Source organism: Canis aureus, chromosome 19 (assembly GCF_053574225.1).
Source record: "Canis aureus isolate CA01 chromosome 19, VMU_Caureus_v.1.0, whole genome shotgun sequence".
Lineage (NCBI taxonomy): Eukaryota > Metazoa > Chordata > Mammalia > Carnivora > Canidae > Canis > Canis aureus.
In genome coordinates this window covers 45,666,020-45,686,924 of record NC_135629.1, presented here as the reverse complement: position 1 = coordinate 45,686,924, position 20,905 = coordinate 45,666,020, and the positions used below count along the sequence as shown (strand labels likewise).

General features: G+C 49.8%; 1 protein-coding gene across 2 annotated transcripts in view; it reads right to left on the bottom strand.

Annotated features, from left to right (window-relative positions):
- The window catches only part of ELL (elongation factor for RNA polymerase II), a 79,441-nt gene extending 66,864 nt beyond the window's left edge, over positions 1–12,577 (bottom strand). Inside the window, exon 1 of one of the 2 annotated variants that reach the window (XM_077859352.1) lies at positions 12,356–12,577. In XM_077859352.1, the coding sequence (XP_077715478.1) occupies positions 12,356–12,382 (27 nt within the window). In that variant the 5' untranslated portion in view covers positions 12,383–12,577. Of the gene's footprint in view, positions 1–12,044; positions 12,215–12,355 lie in introns of those variants that run through there. The other variant, XM_077859351.1, reaches the window with a different exon arrangement.
- Between the last annotated feature and the right edge of the window lie 8,328 nt (positions 12,578–20,905).

Genomic DNA, 20,905 nt, shown 5'->3' with positions numbered 1-20,905 from the left:
AACATGATGACTACAGCTAACAGTACTATATGGTATATAGGAAAGTTGTTAAGGTAGATCTTTTTTTTTTTTTTTTTTTTTTTGTTAAGGTAGATCTTAAGAGAGTTGTTAAGAAAATAGATCTTAGGGATGCCTGGGTGGCTCAGCAGTTGAGGGTCTGCCTTTGGCTCAGGTTGTGATCCTGGGGTCCTGGCATCGAGTCCCACATCGGGCTCCCTGCAGGGAGTCTGTTTCTCCCTCTACCTCTCTGTGTCTCTCATGAATAAATAAAATCATTTAAAAAAAAAAAAAGAAAGAAAGAAAGAAAGAAAGAAAGAAAATAGATCTTAGGGAGCCTAGGTGGCTCAGTGGTTGAGCGTCTGCCTTCAGCTCAGGTCATGATCCCTGGGTCCTGGGATCGAGTCTCCCAACAGGCTCCCCATGGGGAGCTTGCTTCTTCCTCTGCCTGTCTCTGACTCTCTCTCTGTCTCTCATGAATAAATAAATAAAATCTTAGAGAGAGAGAGAGAGAGAGAGAAAGAAAGAAAGAAAGATCGATCGATCTTGGGGATCCCTGGGTGGCTCAGCGGCTTAGCACCTGCCTTCGGCCCAGGGTGTGATCCTGGAGTCCCAGGATGGGGTCCCACATCGGGCTTCCTGCATGGAGCCTGCTTCTCCCTCTGCCTATGTCTCTGCCTCCCTCTCTCTCAATCTGTGTCTCTCGTGAATAAATAAACAAAATCTTAAAAATAAGAAAGGAAGAAAGGAAGGAAAAGAAAAGAAAAGAAAAGAAAAGAAAAGAAAAGAAAAGAAAAGAAAAGAAAAGAAAAGAAAAAGAAAAAGAGAAAGAGAAAAAGAAAAAGAAAAGAAAAAGAAAAAGAAAAAGAAAATGAAAATGAAAAAGAAAAAGAAGGAAGATCTTAGGGGTGCCTGGGTGGCTCAGTCAATTAAGCTTCTGCCTTGGGCTCTGGTCATAATCCCAAACCCAGGATCAAGCTCCAAGTCAGGCTCCCTGCTCAGCAGGGAGTTTGCTTCTCCCTCCCTCCGCCCCTCCCCCAGCTTGTGCCCTCTCTCTCTCTCTCTCTCACTCTCGCAAATAAATAGACTAAATCTTTAAAAAGAAAAAAAAGTAGATTTTAAGAGTTCTTAAAAAAAACTTTTCTGTTTTTGTATCAACATGAGATGATAAACATTAGCTAGACTTCTTGTGGTCGGGTTCTCTGGGTGGCTCAGCAGTTGCCTTCCGCCCAGGGCATGATCCTGGAGACCCGGGATCGAGTCTCACATTGGGCTCCCTACGTGGAGCTTGCTTCTCCCTCTGCCTGTGTCTCTGCCTTTCTCTCTCTCTGTGCTTCTCATGAATAAATAAATAAAATATTAAAAAAAAAACCTTCTTGTGGTCATTATCTCACAATGTATGTCAGTCATATTACTATGCTGTACACCTTAATCTTATACAGTGCTAGATATCAATAGTATCTCAGTAAAACTAGGGGGAAAAAAAAAGGCAGGGACTTGACCCGATTTTGTACGCCATGTTCACAGTATTCACAGCAGCCAAGAAGTGAAAACAATCCAGTGTCTATCAACAGACAATTAAAACAAAATGTGAGGGTAGCCCTGGTGGCGGTTTAGCGCCGCCTGCAGCCAGGGGTGTGATCCTGGGGACCCTGGATCAGGTCCCGCGTTGGGCTCTCTGCATGGAGCCTGCTTCTCCTTCTGCCTGTGTCTCTGCCTCTCTCTCTGTCTCTATGAATAAATAAATAAAATCTTTAAAAAAATAAATAATAAATAAATAAATAAAACAAAATGTGGTATATCCATACGATAGAATATTATGCAGCCTTACAAGGGAAGGAAATTGACACATATGACAACATGGATGAACCTTGGACACATTATGATCAGTGAAAGAAACCAGTCATAAAAAGATAAATATCAAGGCGCCTGTCTGGTTCAGTCGGAAGAGCATGCAACTTTTGATTTTGGGGTCATGAGTTTGAGACCCACACTGGGTATAAAGATTACTTAAATAAACTTTAAAAAATTTAAAAGGACAAATACCACATGATCTCACTTATATGAGATCCCAAAAGTTATCAAATTCACAGAAACAGAAACTAGAACGGTGGACACCGGGGGCTGGGGGAGGGGAACGGGGAGTTAGTGTCAATGGGACAGTGTTTCAGTTTGGGAAAATGGAAAAGTTCTGGGAATGGAGAGTGATGATGGCTGCATACAGACAATACCACTGAGCTGTACACTCAAAAATGGTTAAGAAAGGGGAAAAATGATTAAGATGGTAATTTTATGTTATGCATATCTCACCACAATTTTTTTTTAAAAAAGGCCCAAGAGAGGGGATCCCTGGGTGGCGCAGCGGTTTGGCGCCTGCCTTTGGCCCAGGGCGCGATCCTGGAGACCCGGGATCGAATCCCACGTCGGGCTCCCAGTGCATGGAGCCTGCTTCTCCCTCTGCCTGTGTCTCTGCCTCTCTGTCTCTCTCTGTGTGACTATCATGAATAAATAAATAAAATCTTTAAAAAAAAAAAAGGCCCAAGAGGGGCAGCCCCGGTGGGTCAGTGGTTTAGTGCCACCTTCGGCCCCGGGCATGATCCTGGAGGGAGACCCGAGATTGAGTCCCACGTCAGGCTCCTGGCACAGAGCCTGCTTCTCCCTCTGCCTGTGTCTCTGCCTCTTTCTCTTTCTCTCTCTCTGCATCTCTCATGAATAAATAAAATTTTTAAAAATTAAAAATTAAAAAAAAAAAAATAAAAAGGCTCCAAGAAACTTGAATCTTGCTTTATAAGGGGAAGATATAAAGGAAAGGAGCTGTTGCCAAAAATAGAAAGAGAAGAAGAAAGAAAGAAAGAAAGAAAGAAAGAAAGAAAGAAAGAAAGAAAGAAAGAAAGAAGAAAGAAAGAAAAAAGAAAAGAAAAGAAAAGAAAAGAAAAGAAAAGAAAAGAAAAGAAAAGAAAAGAAAAATAAAATTTAAGAAAGATTCCAAGGGGTTCCAGTAAAGACTCTTACTGATTGGTCTTAGCACTCCCAAGGGCTCCCTGACTATGGCCTGTCATAGGATGGAATGCCCCAAAGAAAACGTCTCTCCGCACAGTGGAATGAAATTAGAGTTGGGTCAGTCCCCCCACAGTGAGCCTAGGCAGGGGCTGGAGCTCATCTATACCCGCATAAGTCACTGCAGTCACTGCTTAGTCGGCTAGATGATGAAATTAACCCCAACTTCCCGTACCCCCGCGCCCTCTAGCTGTCCCACCATCCTAGCCTCCCTCCTATGGCCACTCTCTCAGATCTCACGCAGACTTTGGCAATCTCAGCCTGTTCCCAGACGGTTCCGCCTGCCCCACTTCCCACGGCATCTCCTGCCTACAGCCCGCTGTGTTTCTCCCTCCTAGTAGTCATCATTCATGGTCACCACTATCAAATCATCATGCTCTCAATGGGCCTCTCCCACAGGGATGTAAGGACCCTAGGATGCAGCCTGGCTAGCCTGCCCACCATGAATCCCCCATGCCCAGAACAGCACTAGGCCTGCCTCAGCCCACTAATAAATCCCAAGTCAGTCTGATAAACAGGATGAGGCCACATGCACATGTTCAGGTGAGGCGTGCAGTGGGCCAGTCCCCATATCAGAAAGAGGCCAAGGAGCATGTGGAAATGTAAGGAGTAATCCCTTGTTACACACTGGGGCTCCACTTGCCCAGGATAGACAACGGAGGAAACAGAACCCTCACCTCCCATCCCAAGGGAACAGCATTCTCCAATGGAGAGGGGGCTTGGCCCATTGAGGCTGCCCTTATGGGACTCCCCAATAGCCATGCACTCACATGCAATCTGAAGGCAAAGATGGAGCCAAGGCACCCAGAGCTCTGGGCCTGACTTCTCATACTCCATCAGCAGGGGTCCCCAGCCTGGTGGATTCAGCAGTCACCCCCAGGTCAGGTCAGATGTCTCTCCAGAAGCTCAGTCAGCATTTCCTGCCCTCCTCTGCTCTGTATGGCCCCTGCCCACTGTCCACTCCATGATCACCACCTGGTGAGGCTGCTCAAGAGATGGAAAAGGAGCATATGCAGAAGGGGCCAGCTCCCTCAACACAGTGGGATGGACTTCTGATAGGAAAGCTGCTGAAGAATCTGAGGAAAGCCATTTCTTTATTTAAAAGAGAAATCTTTAATAATAGAGACAAACGAGTAGATATTTTAAATTTGTGGTACACTAACACATGCATACAAGGTGTGGAGGGGGATAAGAGAGGGAGGGACAGATGGGATGGGATGACAGGATCCTCTGACCTGGAGTGCCCTCTACTATCTTAGGTGCTGCTTCAACCCAGGAAAACTGAGGCTCAGAAGTATGCCTGGAGCAACGCCTGGGTGGCTCAGCGGTTAAGCGCCTGCCTTTAGCTCAGGGCATGATCCTTGGTCTGGGGGATCAAATCCCACATTGGGCTCCCCACCGGGAGCCTGCTTCCCCCCCTCTGCCTATGTCTCTGCCTCTCTCTCTGTGTCTCTCATGGATAAATAAAAATCTTTAAAAAAAAAAAAAAAAAAAAAGAAGCCTGGATCCCCAGGCTGTCATCTGGAGCTATCTGGAGCCAGTCTACCTGACCCCAACTCGTGGTCTTCACCATCCTTTGAGGGAGGCACCTCCTTAGTAGGACACATGTCCCTACATGTCTAAGATGGACACAGGGACAGTAAGGCAATCAGTAAGGAGCTGACACCCACCAACAGCTCAAGGTAGGAGTGGGTGGTTAGCTGGAAGGGCACACATTCAGGAAAGTTGTCCCAGAGTCAATCTTCAGTCTTCCTATCTAAAGAACAGTGAGAACACCCACAAACAAAGGTGTGGAGGATTAACCGCAGTCCTCAATCATAGACAGCTCATTAACTTCTCAAAGACAGGGTGATCCAAGGCCACTTGTTCCACAGCACTTCTGAGAATTCTGGGAAAGTCCTCGACCCAACTTTCTCTATGCTTTAGACAGCATCACCTGCCCTCCATGCAGCCTTGGCTCCCCCATAGTCAGAGCTGGTCAACACCAGCACAAGGGAAATCTGGCATCCAACTATCCTTGAGCAAAGAACACGGTCTAAGAACTGAAGAAAAAAAGGCTTCTGGCTTCCAGAGCTGCCACATCAATTCAAAACACCTTCCAAATACACTCAGGATGTTTGAAAGAACCGCATAACATTCACATCTGGGAACAAAAGCAGCAACCCAGAAAGGTGTGGGCTCTGTAGCTGGCCTCAATAAGGCAGCATATACACATCTACCATCTCACCCCTTGACATCAATGATGATAATGATGCCCACCCACCACAGACCAACAGCAGCTCCCAGATCAGCTGCCCTCATCTTTCCTCCAGCCCAGAGTCACTTCAGAGGCAGTTGTCAACATCTTTTCAAGCCACACATAACCTGACTCTCACAAACCCAGCTCAGGCATGACAATAAAGCTGAGTGTGTGAAGATGTTTCTGCCATATGTTCAGAATCAGGAAAGGTTAGAAATGTCCGCCTCCCCAACCAGCCACAGGTGGCTGACCAAATACTTCTCACATCTGTTTCCATGCCCATTCCCCAGTGCCACCCCAGCTTAGGCCCTCAGAGCCTTCTTCCTCTAATCCTGCCCTCCCTGACCATCCACCACGCGGACCAGACCTTATGTCTCCCAAGACTCAATTTCAACGTACAGAAGTTGTACCCATCAGCCAGCCACACACAGCCTCATGCTCCCCTCTGAGGCACAGGCACACCAGGGGTGCCCCTCACTGCATTTCAGCATCTCTGCACAGCCCTTGGCACGGGACAGCAGACAAGGGTCTCAGCACACAGGAATCCTGAGGATTCCTCGCTTACCCCATCGGTATGGTGCCCCAAATTCATGTACTGGAGGAATACTGATCGGTTAGGGTGCACACTGCAAGGGAGATGCAGTCACTGGAAAGTAAAGCTTACGATTACATTAAATAAAATTACATTACATTAAACAATAGACCTAATATGATGTCAGGGAAGAAGCAAGATCTAACACTATATGAGGACACCTCTGTGACGATGAGGTATCCGGACACAAGACAGAGGAAGGTGCAAAGGTGTCAACAACAGACATGGCCTGGGCCCATGGGAACAAGAAGTTGCTCCTTTCAGGTATTTTGCAAGTTTTCTACACTATACTATAGGCTATACTCCTATACTATAGGCTATACTCCTTTTAAACTTCTCAACACGTGTTACTATTAAATGGGAGTTCGGTAACCCCATGAAGTTCACAAACAATCAAGGCCCACTGCCCTCCAGAAGGGCTGCAGGGAGTCACCAACGTGCCCTGCTGACCTGGTGACTCAGCCAAGAGCCGCGTCACAACGTGGTCAGGGAGGGACGGAGCCGAGAGAATATAATTAGCATCAGACTACAGTGCAGCCACTTGGTGTAGGCACAGGAGGTCTCTCTCTGGATGGTTAATTTGGATACCAGCTTTTTTATTAAAGAGTAAAGTGACAAAACAACTACACATTGTAGTGGTCTATCACTCCTAGCACCTATAGGTCAGAGATCATTTGGGGGAACTGTTCTCAAAAGAGTCCCTTTGGGCACTTGATGACTGTGGAGTAGCCACGTATCACTGGAGGTAAGATCTCAGACAACTCCAGGCTGTGCTCATTACAGACCAAAGAGAAAATCAAAGTCAGAGAGCAGGGAAGCAAGACCCTAAAAATGATGGACCCAGAGGAGGCCAAAGCCCAAAGGCACAACATCGATGGCCAGCCTGGGCTGCTGCCACAGAAGTAGATTTCCCGAAACCAGTGTCTGCTCCAGGACAGAGTTACTTGGAACAGGAGAAGCAGTGTTATTTTCAAAGACTCCCCAGAGATGTCACAATCCGGGTATGATGTCAAAACTACTTCAAGGGTGATGAACTCTGGCCTTGCCGATGAGTCAACAGAGGGTGGGTTTCCGCCAAGCTGCCTGCTGTTTACACACAATCACCACAGTCACCGTGGTGCAGGAACAGCATACAAGCTGGAAACCTAGTCAAGGGTCACAGTGGCTGAGGCAGGGTTTGGCCCCTCACACAGCCTCACTGGCTGCCAGCAGAAGCCTCCATCACTTACCCCAACTCCGGCTGGTTCACACATCCTCCCACAGCACCTTTGAGACACGCACCTACTAGGAAGGACTCACCTCACTCAGAATTATCAAGAGCCCACACTGAAATACGCAAGTAGGGACGCCTGGTTGGCTCAGTGGTTGAGCATCTGCCTTCAGGTCAGGGCATGATCCCAGGGTTGGGGATCAAGTCCTGCATCAGGCTCCCCATGAGGAGCCTGCTTCTCCCTCTGCCTGTGTCTCTGCCTCTCTCTCTGTCTCTCATGAATGAATGAATAAATAAATAAATAAATAAATAAATAAATAAATAAGAAAAGAAAAGAAAAGAAAAGAAAAGAAAAGAAGAAAAGAAAAGACACAAGTAAACCAAACCGCTACAGCCCCAGAGGGCAGGAGACAGGAAGCCATGCTCCTGACATCAATGGACCTGGCTACTCCATCTGGCCCAGCCAGCCAGATCACCCTTCAGAGGGGGCAGAGCTTGGAGCCACACACTGGCATGCAAGTCTGAAGCCTGGTTCTCAGTCCCATCCCAGCTGGGAATTTCCTTCCAGTGACTTGGCCTCCCAGAGTTTCTTCCCGTTTCCTCACCGGAGAGGTGGGAGCCATTCCCCACCATAGGGCTGAAGGACAGATGTGAGAGAAATTAACGTGTATAGCTCAGGCCAGTGCTGGCATGAGGGTGTGATCCACAGGTGTTGGTTATTGCCATTTTAGGCTTTCTCTGGGGTAGGGGGCATAGGACAGTCACTTCGGCAACCTCAGGAATATATACAGCCACTCATGTCACCACTGCTTGCAGGAGTCCAGAATGCTGGAGTTTAACTAGAACTCAAGACCATCGAGGGACCCCCTTTCATAGCTGTGTCACAGTGGCTCAAGCTCCCTCCCAACTCAAGAGGCAACCTGGGCCGAGTGATCTTGGACAGGTAGACAAGGACTCTCTGAGCCCCCTCACTGCCCCCAAGGCATAGGGGAAACAACAAGCTAGCCTCTGGCCAAGGTTACCAGAAGATGACACGAGCCTGGACAAAAGGCCTAGTGGGGCCCGGCCCACAGCCAAGAAGGGCAGCCCCAGCTATTCCTGAAGACAGCAGGGCTGGCAAAAAGCTGCCCTGCTTAGGGCCCAGGGGGCACCTCCCAGAAAGGGGAGACAAGCCTACCTCCTGGGGCCTTGCTGTGGTTGGAGAACAGAGGCTAAATTAAGGCTCCTCCTGCCATCAGTGCCCGAGCTGACATCCACACAGCCGCCCCCTTAGCAGCAAACAGCCCCCATCACAGCTCTACAAGAGTCATGGACTATTTGCTGCAGGCCCCTTCCACCTCCTCTCCCCACACACCCTTCCTAGGACAGAGCCCCAGTACCTCCGTGTCCCAACACTCTCCCCAGCCTCTTGTGTCTCAACGCTCGAAGGCAGAGTGCCTGGAACCCCCAACCCTCCCTGCACAGGACCCTTCACCAGGGAGGCCTCAGCTCTGGCATCTCCTAGAAGCACCTTCTCAATCAGTATCCTTTCACGCAGCCCCACCCTACCATCACATCACACCATTTTATTTCCTTCCTGATGCTGATTGCTGACAAGCTCTTTGTACCGATATGTCTCCTGCTTCCAGAATGTCAGCTCATGACACTTGGGACTCATCTTGGTCACTTCTGAATGTCCAGCATCTGAGCAGTAGCCCTACACAAGCCAGGTGGTCAATCAGATTTAGGCAGATGCAGCCCAGGCTCCCTGTCTCCCATAGTCTCTATTCAAACCTCCAGGTGGGAACCAGCTCTGGGTTCCATACCCTCTGGGTATGGACACCAAGTGCTGAAAACACAGCAGGAGAGGGGAAGTGTCAGGGCTGCACTGATAGCCACACATGTGTCAAAAGAATCCCCACATCCCTGAGAGAAGGAGCCAGACTTTAGACACAGCAGGGCACTGGGACCCTCAACAGTCCTGAGAAGGATCCAGAGCTCAAGGCAGGTAGGGCAACCTGCCTTTGCAACCCTGAAAGAAGCACTCAGGGCTGGGAGGGCTCAGATACTGGGATCTACACAATCCTAAGGATCAGAAGGATCTAGAGCTGGGAGAAGGTCAGGCACAGGGATCCTCATAGCTCCAAAGAGGAGGATCTGGACTGGGAGGGGGTCAGGCACTGACTGGGTCAAGGCCTCAAGCAGGTAGAACCAAGATTTAAACCTAGATAGGCTATAATCTTCAGGCTTCTTGAGTCCCTCTCTGGGCTCTCAATTTTTACTGAACAATAATATGCTCCTCACCACCAAGCAGCTTATAAACCAGGAGAGAGGGTCACTTAGCAACAAAGCCCACTAAATCCAACAATGCAATAGCTGGGTGGTTGAGGCAGGTGCCCCAAGGACAGATACTTCCTCAGAGTGGCTAGGGAACACTTCTCTGAGCAAGCACATGACGCTATCTTAGAAGGATGGGTCCACGCTTCCGCTCTCTTCTCTCCCAGAAGTAGCCAAACACAGTGAAAAAGGAGATCTATGGGAGTAGCTGCACTGATAGCCACACATGTGTCAAAAGAATCCCCACATCACTTGTTTTTTTATATTCAAGGAGAAATTGCACGAACCCCAAGTCTAGACGGTGGCAGCTGCGTATATTACCTTCTGCCACATTCCAAGCTGGCCATCAGGTCTGCACAAAGGCAGCTCAGACTCCACACCGCTCTGAAGAGAGAAACCACAGGGGACTTTTACTCAGGCTACTCCAAGAGTTAGGATTACAGGCTCTCTTGGGCCACAGAGAAAAGTTTCACATGAACTTCCTCTCCAGTCCCCTGCCACATCTGAATCTGTAAATGCCTCTTGCAATTAAAAGTAAAAATAAAAACCCTCTCCACAAGTTGCCATTGGCAAGCCATATAACCACAGTGCTATAGAATAGAAAACTCCAGACACTACTGACAATCGTACATAAGAGATTTTGTTAATAACCCATACAGTTCTCTGGTCACAAGCTTCTGAGAAAAATGCAAATTTGGGTCACCCTCAAAAGTTTCGCCCAGCTGGCTTGGAAAAGTTCTTCAAGGGAGCCCCTCCTGGCTGATCAACACTGACATACACAGCTGGGCTCCAAGTGGGATGAGCTAGAGTCTGCAGTTACCTTCGCCCTCACATGAGGAAGATCCAGCTTAGTTAGGGGATGTAACCAACACCCTAAATTAAAAATAGCTGTGTGACAGCATGAGGTGGACATACAGGCAGCCTTGGGGACGACTAGATCAAGCGAGGGCAGCATGGCAGGGAAGGCGGGGCTCCTAAGTGACCAGGTACCAAGTTCACCTTATTTACATGACTCATGAGCTATCCCTCAGCTGTTTCTAGGAAAGCCCGCCTTCCTGCAGAACAAGTCAGAATTGCCTAGGGAAAAGACTCCAGACTGGAATTCCACAAAGGAGACTTAAGCTGGACACAGTGATCTCCCCACCCCTCACCCTTGCCCGACTCCTCACCTGCTAGGGTGCTTTAGCCTCATCCTGAGGAATCCTTTTGACAAGGGAAGACCTCGGTCTTCTTAAAAAAAAAAAAAAAAAAAAAAAAAAGACTCCTTCTATGAATGGGAAATTGGGACACCGGGACGGGAAGGAAACTGCCCCAAAAAGTGGGAAGCAGCACGGGAAGGGTGGGCACCAGGAAAGTGGTGGGAACGTAACACAGGAAGAAATTCCCGGCTTAGCTAATGGTGCTGAACAAGTCTGGGGCAGGAAGAAAGCCACATTCCTTCCTAGTTAGTCTCTCTCCTCACCCGCCCTCAGCCCCCCCATTCCCAGTATACACAAACACACACACACACACACAGGGAGCAGGGCCTCCCTGAGCCTGACATTAGACCCCTCCTCAACTACTTCACGACTATAAAGCCCCCACTTTCCAGGCAACAAGGAAAGGGGCTCCCAAACCACTTCCCCTCAGGTCCTGGCCACTCTGGGCACCTGAAACTTCTGTCCTGACACAAACAGAAATGGGAAGAAGCAGGTTTCTGACCAGGGCCCCAGATGTGCCCCCAAATCAAGCCTAAAAGAAGGTGCACAGCAGCCTCCCCCCAACCCACGCACCCTGAGCCAGGTGGCAGAAGTGAAACACCTCTAACTTCCCCAGATGGGCCCAAATCGGCCCCTGAGAAGTCTGAGAGTCAGTAGCCAGGTGCGGTGGCCAGAGCTCCCTCCCAGCTGCCCACTAAGAGCGCCCATCCTGGGAAAGGCACCATGCCAGCGACCCCCCCACACACACACGCACAGCTTCCCCCCTACCCAAAACACTCCCACTCTCCAAAAATGTCCAGTGAGACAGGGTCACCTGAGAGGGGTAGGGGAGTTGGAAACAAGCTGTCAGTTTCTGCCCAAACTCTCCTTCCCAAGAACCAAGAGTGAGCCCAATTCCAAGGGCTACATTGGTGTTAAAGCCTGCCCTCAAGCACAGACTCAGCCTCCCCACACGGATGGAACAGGTTCTCCACAGGTGCCCAACCGCGGTGCCCCACTGACCCACCCTGCCTGGGACCCAGACGGAGAAGCCTCAAGCCTCCCCAACCCCCTCTCCCGTCCCCCAGCTAGGTGAACAGTTCAGTTCCTGCTCAGTGGCTGGGTGAGCCGAGAAAGGCTCCGGACGCCTCCAGGTGCCGACTCAGTCGCCTCCCCTCCTCCTCCCCGCCGCGGACCAGAAGAGCGAGCTCGGGGCCCCTCGGCCGCCCCGGGCCGCCCGCCAGTGTCACCTCCCAGCGCCGTGAAGGAACGCGGTTCTCCGCGCTCCAAGCTGGACAGGTGCCCACCCCGCGACCCGTCGGTCCAGGGGCCCGCGAGCAGCACCCCGGACGCCAGACCCCGCGCCCCCAAGACAGGACGCCTCCGCGAGGGGCGCATGAGGCCGGCCTGCGCCTCGACGTCCCCGACGATCGCGCCGGGCCCCACGCCGCTCACCTGGCTGGCGCGGTAGCTCTCGAAAGCCCTCAGGGCGCTGTCGGTGAGCTTCACGTGGAATACGGACACCTTGCTGCCGTCGCTCACCCGCCCGCAAGACAGCCCGTAGCTCCGAGCCTCCTTCAGCGCCGCCATCTTGCGACCATCGCTCCCCCGCCCCCCCTTCCCGGTTCCAGCGCCGGCGCGCCGGCCCCGCCCCGCCCCGCCCCGCCCCGCCCCGCCCCGCCCCACCGCCCGCTGACGCGCTGCATTATTCATGATGAGACGCGGCTGGCCACGCCCCCTCTGGATCTAATGAAGCCTGCAGTCACCTCTGCACGGCCCGCCGACTGTTGCATTATTCATGAATGCCGCAGATCGCGCCCCCTATGGGCCTGGAGAAGCACACAGTCACCGCCCCGATGTGCTGCATATTCATGAAGCGTGGATGGCCCCACCTCTCAAGGCACCAGAGGGGGCCACTTCCGTGCCGGGACTCCGCCCCGACACGCGCACACCTTCAGGCCCCGCCTCTATATGCATAATTCATGACCCTGGCTCAGCCAGGCGAGGGTCGAAGCCACACCCCCCTGGCCGCTGACGTGATGCATTATTTATGAGGTCGCTCCAAGCCTTCCGTCCCTGGTTTCTGTCGAGAGCCGTAGCCAGTGCGTGAAGGGGGCGGGGCTGGTGCAAAACACGTGGGGGGCGGGGCCGCTAATAGCCGGTGAGTGGGCGTGGCTATGCAAACCGAGCGCGCGTTGGACGCTGGATTGGACTAGTGGAGCTTCCCGTAAGGTAAGTAGATGGGATTTCCTGCCGGGGTTGTTAGGGTATTAGGGGTGTTGGGGAGGCGGTGAAGTTTGCTCATGATAAGAGTATAGTTTTAATAGAATAAAATTCTGTATCCTCAAGGTTCCTGAGACGTAGCGGTTGTGCACCTTTCCCATTTTAAGAAAACATTTTATGTATCATGACTTCAATGCATTTAAAGTGTCCTATTCAGTGGCATTTAGTACATCCACAATGCTGTGCAGCCGCTACAACTATCTTATTTGGAGAAATTTTCATCACCCCTAAAGAAAACAGCTACCCACCAAAGTCACTCCCCAAACCCACTTCCTAGCCCCTGCAACCACTAACCTACTTACTGTGTTTATGATTTTACTTATTCTGGACATTTCGTATCAATGAAATCATATCATTGACATTCTGTGACTCGCACTCCGTGAAAGACTCAGCATGATATTTTTGTGAACTTGAATGAAGGCAACCTCATTTAAAACAGAGTTGGGGGCACCTGGATGGCTCAGTCTGTTAAGTGTCAGATTTTTTATCTCGGCTCAGGTCATGATCTCAGTTGTGAGATCAAACCCCGTGCAGGGCTCTTAGTTGGACCTGGATCCTGCTTAAGATTTTCTCCCTCACTCTCTGCCCCTTCTCTCTCTCTCTCTCAATAAATAAAGTCAGGAGTTCAGAAGAGAGAGCTCTGTGCCCTCCTGACTCATTGTCAAATGCAAACCCCAACAGGAAGAAGTCTACTTTGCTACCCCAGCAGGATGAAGGATGATTTTCTCCTGGCCGAGCCGATGATAACCTGCCACCACTCAGCCAATGAGAAACTGTCACTACCTTGAACTCTTGCTTTCCTCCAAATGAGACCCTCCCAAATTCCTCCTTTTCTGTAAGGTAATGTTTCATATCCTTTGTTCCTTTTCTACCAATAGTTTTATATTTTTCATGTCCAGAGTTACAATTCCTCTACTATTCCTGAATAAAACCCATTTTGCTGGTAAAATAACTGGCTGTTTTATTTTCAAGGTTGATGTTTCCAAGGCGGGTCCTATTGTGGCATGTATCAACGTTTCATTCCTTTTTATGACTGGGTAATATTCCATCGTGTGGATGGACCACATTTTGTTTAATCATTCATCCACTGATGGACATTTGGGATATTTCCACCATTTCACTCTTATGAATAATGCTGCCGTGAATTCATGTACAAGTTTTTGTATGGTTGAATATTTTCCCTTCTCCTGGGTCTATACCTAGGAGGTATTATTAGGTCCTATGGTAATTCTGTGTTTAATTGTTTTTCACAGGAGCTATGAGAGATTTTATCAATCTCTGATCCTATCAGTGGGGGAACTGAGGCTGGAAACAGCACTGACTTGCCCAGGCAAGCTTCTCTTGGACTCCTGGCTCTCCTAATCTACAGGAAGTTCATGACTTTTCTCTTTCCCTTCAATCTAATTACAAACAGTAACCATAGGATGAAGATTTTGAGCTAAGAGAGGAAAGTGAAGTTCAAAGACCTTGTTATATCTCTACCAAAGTGACCTCCTTAGTTCTGCTCACCACTGCCAAGTTGGCACTATTATCCATTGATCCTCTAACCATAAACTACTGAGCCCGAGGCAATGCTAGATTTCTTGAAACACTCTCCCATACCTGCCGTTAATATCTCCATTTACAAAAGGTGAAACTAAGAGATGTGAGGCAGCACTCAAGGGCAGTGGCACCGCCGGCGAGCAGGCTGGCTGGAACTTGAATTTAATATCTTTCTGACCCAGAACCCTCCTGATTAGGCACCTGGGTCCCTTTCCCTATATTTCCTCATTGAACACCCTCAGCACAGGACCTAGCATGGAGTAGGTGCTCAGGAAATGTGTTGAATGAATAAATGACATTTAATTCTCACAACACAGCTATCAGCCCATTTTGTAGATGAGGAGAATGAGACTTAGAAAGGTTTCACATCCAGCCTGCCTAAGCCTAGGGTCAAGGCTCTGGAATCCTCTATCCTTCACCTGGGATCAGTCCTTCCTACCTGGAAGATGCTAGCACTTGCTCAGACACACTGAGCCCTCTGCCCACTGTCTGGGCCCAGCGGTTTACCCAGGAGCTAGGCCAGGTAAATATTGGAGCAAGAAGGACTGCACTGCCCAGAGGGATCACAGAAGGGCAGGATTAGGTGAGGCATGGGCAGTCTGGAGTGAATGATGGGGAGGATAGAGACAGCTGGACTGCTGAATGGAGAACATGGGAGGAGCCAGCTTTGAAGGCTGACCAGCTCACTGTATGACTTTGGGAAAGGCATGACCCCTTTCTGAGCCTCTGTGGATTTAGCTCACAGACAACAGTAGTAACACTGAGTGCTTAAAATGCCCCCAGCTCTGGGTTCAGTGCTTGGCATCCAGGATTACCTTCTGGAAACTGAGGCTTGAAGAGAAGATAATTAAGAACACGGGCACCTGGCTGGCTCAGTAGGGGGAACATGAAATTCTTGATCTCAGGGTTGTGAGTTCAAGCCCCACGTTAGGTGTAGGAATACTTAAATGTTGTTTTAAAAAGAGAGGGCAGGGGCAGCCTCGGTGGCTCAGTGGTTTAGCGCTGCCTTCAGCCCAGGGCGTGATCCTGGAGACCCAGGATCGAGTCCCACATCTGGCTCCCTGCATGGAGCCTGCTTCTCCCTCTGCCTCTCTCTCTCATTCTCTGTGTGTGTGTGTGTGTGTCTCTCATGAATAAATAGTGGTTGAGCATCTGCCTTTGGCTCAGGTCATGATCCCCGGATCCTGGGATTGAGTCTCGCATCAGGCTCCCTGCAGAGAGGCTGCTTCTCCCTCTGCCTATGTCTCTGCCTCTCTCTGTGTCTCTCATGAATAAATAAATAAAATATTTAAAATAAATAAATAAAATAAAAAGAGAGGAGGGAGCACCTGGGTGGCTCAGTTCTTCAAGCATCTGACTTGATTTCAGCTCAGGTCATGATTTCAGGGTTGTGAGATCAAATCCCACATCAGGTTCCATACTGGGTGGAATCTGCTGAAGATTCTCTCTCCCTCTCCCTTTGCCCCTCCCCATCCCTCTCTCTCCCTTCCCTGACCTCCCCCCCACCCCCGCAAAAAAGAGAGAATTAAGAACACTGCAACCATGGGCCGTGCTGCTTAGTAATGAGCATCTCTCCGCTGTATGTTTAATGTCCCAGTGGCTCCCAGTGGGACCCCAGGAAGCTGGTTGATCACTAACGGATGGCCCGTGAACACATACTCCACCTGGCAAGCTTATTGCAAAAGCTCTATCTCTACAATGGGAATAGTGATCCTGGTCTGCTGCTCATTCCCTATATCTGGACATGTCTTGTCCTCCTCGGTGTGCTCATATCGTAAAATATGTATAATCACAGCATTTACACAAGAGCCTGGTCCTGGACCATTGGCAAATGGCATCATCATGGAAATCATTATTATTAATGGGTTTACAATAGTTTATCTACGTAATCCCTTTCTGTTATCTATCTATGTTGTCTGCAGCTTATGTGCTTTTAAACCACACTGGGATGAACACCTGCCATTCATTAGTCAGCAATTGCTACCGAACAGCTATTGCTAAGATCTGTATTTGTTAGCTACTGCTGCATAACAAAGTACCTCAAACTTAGTGGCTTAAAACAACAAACATTTATTATCCCACAGTTTCTGTCAGAAGTCTGGTATGTTTTAATTGATTCTCTGCTCAAGGTCCCATGAAGCTGGCAAGCAAGGTGTTGGCTGGGATGCATCCTCAGATCCAGAGGCTCAACAGGAGGATCCATGTCCAAGCTTCTTCAGGTTGTTGGTGGAACTCATTTCCTGGTGGTTGTAGGACTATGGTCCCTGTTTCCTGGCTGTCAGCTGGGGGCCACTCATAGGTGCTAGCCACATGCCCCCCCTCCACCTCAGTAAGACAGCCTCCCTCTATTGAGAGGGATAATTTTGAATGTTGAATCCCTCTCATATTTCAAGTCTCTCTACCTTCCTCATTTGTAACCAGCGAGGTCAGGCCCACCCAGATTATCTCCATATCTCAGTCAACTGTGCCCAATAACAACATAATCACAGGAGTGAGATCTGTCCTACTTCTTGTCCTGTGATGATGCAGAATGAGAAATCTCAGGAACACCTTAAAATTTCTGCAGCCTGCAGCCCTTGGAGCCACACCTCTGCACACCTGCCCCATAGCTTTCTACCAGCTCTGTTGCTCCTTCAGCAAATGAGCCTTAAGGACTTTGAAATATACTATTTTGTAGCAGAGGGAATGCAAGGACCCATGAGAACACTCACTTTGAAACACCCCCTCTGCTTGATGGGGCAGCCAACATGCAGCCCCAGGGTCCTGTGCCTGCTCCACTGCTTCCTCAGCTGGGCATCTCAGATCCAGCAAGTCTAGCTGTTAGATCCATGACTATGGTTAATCACAGTGAAAGGAGAAGAGTGCCTAAGGCAGAGACCAGGAGAAACCAGGCAAACATCCAGGTGTGGACCACTTAATTCTCCTAGCAACCTCTGCAACAACACTCACAGACTACTGCCAACCAGGGAAGCTCACCCGAGCCTGGTTGTCCAGGGTTTTTATTGGGGAGGAGGGCTGACCATCCATGTGCTTGACCTCAAGTCAAGGTGAAATTATGGGACCAAGAGTCCCACCCTAAATTATATTGTTAGCACAGATGATCAGTCAGGACATCCCAAGAAGGTTGACCTGACCTACCAGGTACAGATCAAGGGCCAGTCCTTTCTTGGGAATGTGCAGCGTTTGGACAACCTAGGCCTGCTTAGTTATTTCTTTGCTGATCTACATCAGGTAAGGCCTTCTGGTGCCCCCCAAACTGCCATTTTGCTTCATGAATCAGCTGCATCATCCTCACCAGGAGCCATGAAGAAGGTAAGGCCTAGCATTACCTGGGAACAGTTTGTAGTGATGGCCATCTGAACTGTTCCTCAAAGGTAGCCTGTGTGCTTGCTAGACTCCTAGACAATTCTCAATGTCAGTTCAAACACCTCCATGCCCAGGTGACTGCGGATTCCGTGCTAATTTTCTTCCACCCACCCATCTGTTCACAAGCATTTATGATCACTCCTTTCTGTCCTCTGCCCAGTGAGGGAGGCTCCCCGAGGAGGACACAGCAGGCCACAGAACAAAACTGATATAACCCGGCAGATCCCCCTCCTCTAAACACCCACATGCAACAGAAAATCTAGACTGACTCAGGCAAAAACAATTATTGGCTCAAAAGACTAAAGAAATGACAGACTCCAGGTCCAGCTAGCTCCAGGAGCTGAATAGGGTCACTAGGACGTGTCCACGTCTCTCTCAGCTCTGCTCTCTGGGTAGACTTCACTCTTAGATCCCTTTGTAGGAACAAAGATAATCACAGCACTACCAGGCCATCATCCACCAGCTCAGCAGCCCCTAGAAGAAGAGTACCTACTGCCCTCTGGCTCCAGAAGTATCAGAGCAGGCTTTGATTGGCTTGTTGTGGGCCACATGACCATCTTGGTGCCAGTACTGTGGCCAGAGGGCTACCATGTTCTGATTGGTCAAGCCTGGGTTGCAGACCTACCCCTGAACCTGGATGGAAAAGCATGAAGGCGAGTTCCACCATGAGAAATAGAGGACACAGGCAGTCAGGGACCTAATGGTCCCACACTAGGTGGGTGGGTGACCCAGGAGGTGGGTGACCCAGGAGGCTATCCTTTAACAATGACATGACATAGAGGCATGCAAAGGATGCCCCACTGAAGTGCTCAGATGTGAAGGCTTGCTCTCTTCCCCTCCCACTCACTCACTCACTCACTCAAACACACACACACACACACACACCCACACACACACACACCTCATTCTATCATGCACACTTCAAATTCACAGCCCACTGTGAGCTGCAGCCCTCAAGGGCAGGGCCATGCTGAGTCACAGCCTAAGTCCAAGTATACGAGAGGCACTGGTATGTGTTTTCATATTTAAGAAAAATCCATCCTAGCTGTCTTCTGAATGTATCACATACTGCCTCGCCAACACAATTTTGCCCATGCCATGCCAGTCCTAGGAGCACTCTTCACGCCTGCCAAAGGACTCCTGGGTCTTCAAAGAAACTTCCATGCCCCTCATCCTGGACACCCTGCCCCCCGCCCCGTTCAGACCATTGAGGATGGAATGACCAAGGGAATAAATACACTAAAGTTCACACTCCTGACCATGGCATTCAAAGCCTCTCTGCCTGTTTCCCAGCTAGAAGTTGTAAGGAGGTGCAGAACTGGCTGGTGGTCAGAGCATGGGCTCTGAAGGCAGGCTGACCTGGGCCTAATCTTGCCTTTTGTTTCCAGATGATGGGACCCTCCTTTCTGGGCCTTGGTCTGCTCAGCTAATAATGGGCACAACCAAAAGAACTTTGGAGCAAAGCCTGACTCCAGTGTTACTAAAAAGCTACAGCCTTCAGGAGAGCATGCAACCCAATAAGGGACCCACAAAAAGGACAGAGACCCTGAGGATGGAACAGAGGCCAGAAGACTCACACTTGTCATCAATGGATTTTTAACAAAACTGCCCCAGTAATTCACTAGGGAAAAGAAAGTCTTCCCCACAGATGTTCCTGGAACAACTGGATAGGCTATACGGAAAATGGACCTGAACTCCAACCTCACATTGTATACAAACATTGACTGAAGGTGAATCGTGATCTCCATGGAAAAGCTGAAGCCATAAACCACTTAAAAGAAAGCCTAGAAAATCCCTACAAAGTGGGTTCAGCAAATGTTGACAAAAAGCACACAGAATGGTAGAAAAGCAAAATGTAAATTGGACTTCATCAAAATTTAAAACATCTGCTCTAAGAAAATGAAGTGAGCCCCAGAATGAAAAAAATATTCACAATATACCTACCTGACATAGGACTTGTCTCCAGAATATGTGAAGAATGGGCCCAGAAATGAAGCCACTGTGGGTCCCTGGTAGACTAGTGCCATGCCAGCACATAAGCAGTACTTGGGGATGGTGGCAGCAATGACCCTCACAACCCAGGCCAGGAAGTCACCCTAGCCAGCCCACGGTCATCAGTCCAGGCCAGCTTCCTAGCCTGAGGTCAGCAAGGCTGAGGAGGGGGTATCCTACCTGGGACTCTGCCCCCCCAAACTTGGCCAACCCACAGCCCCTATGGCAGCACAACCCACAGAGCCCCCTCCTGTCTGAGTATAAAGTACAACCCTCAAGGGACTGAATGGTGTAGAAAGGAGGAGCAGGTTCAAGCTACCCACAGATCTGTGTCCAGAGTCATCCTGATGGCTCATAGAGCAGGGGCCAGGAGCAGGCAAGTTCAAGGCCTAACCGCTACCTTCTACTGGGTGGCTGTGGCCAGTGGCTTTCCCTCCTGGGCTTAGGAGACAGGTGCAGGACAGATCCTTGTGGTGACCTATTCCCAAAGAGCCCCTTTCCCGGAGGCAGGATGAAGCCGTGAGATGGGCCTCAGGTGCTGTGCTGACAGAAGTTGGAACACTGGCTCTGCCTGTTCTGGTGGCAGCATGTATGGGAAAAGCACCTACAGCCCCAGGTTGGGGGAAAAACTAAAGGAGATCACGGGGAACTCCTAGCTTCAACCCCAACCCTTCCCCCTAGTCCCTGCAGGATCCAGTTCTGCTGACCACACACTCTTCTTCACTCTGAATGCACCAGGCTCAATCCTGCCCCAGGACCTTTGCACTGGCTATGCTGCTACCCAGACTGGAGCTGTCAGTTTGCAGAGTAGCCAGCCCCCTGTGGTCACTGAGGTCTCAGCACCATCCCCAGTTAGGTCCTGTCAGGATCTCCATTTTCAGATGGGGCAACAGAGACAAGAAAAGTGGAGGAACCAGCCCAGCTGAGTGTGAACTCCTGCGAGATCCAGCTGGGTACCCTGAACGCATCACCTCACCTCTCCAGCCTCCATTCCCCCTCTGTAAATCAGGTCTGCTGCCACGGTGGCCTGAGAGGAGACACTCTCCACTCTGGTCCGTGGCCCTGGATGTGACATGGGCCATCTCTGGCCCAGCCCCAAGTGACAGTGGAAGAAGGTACTGGAGACGGCAGAG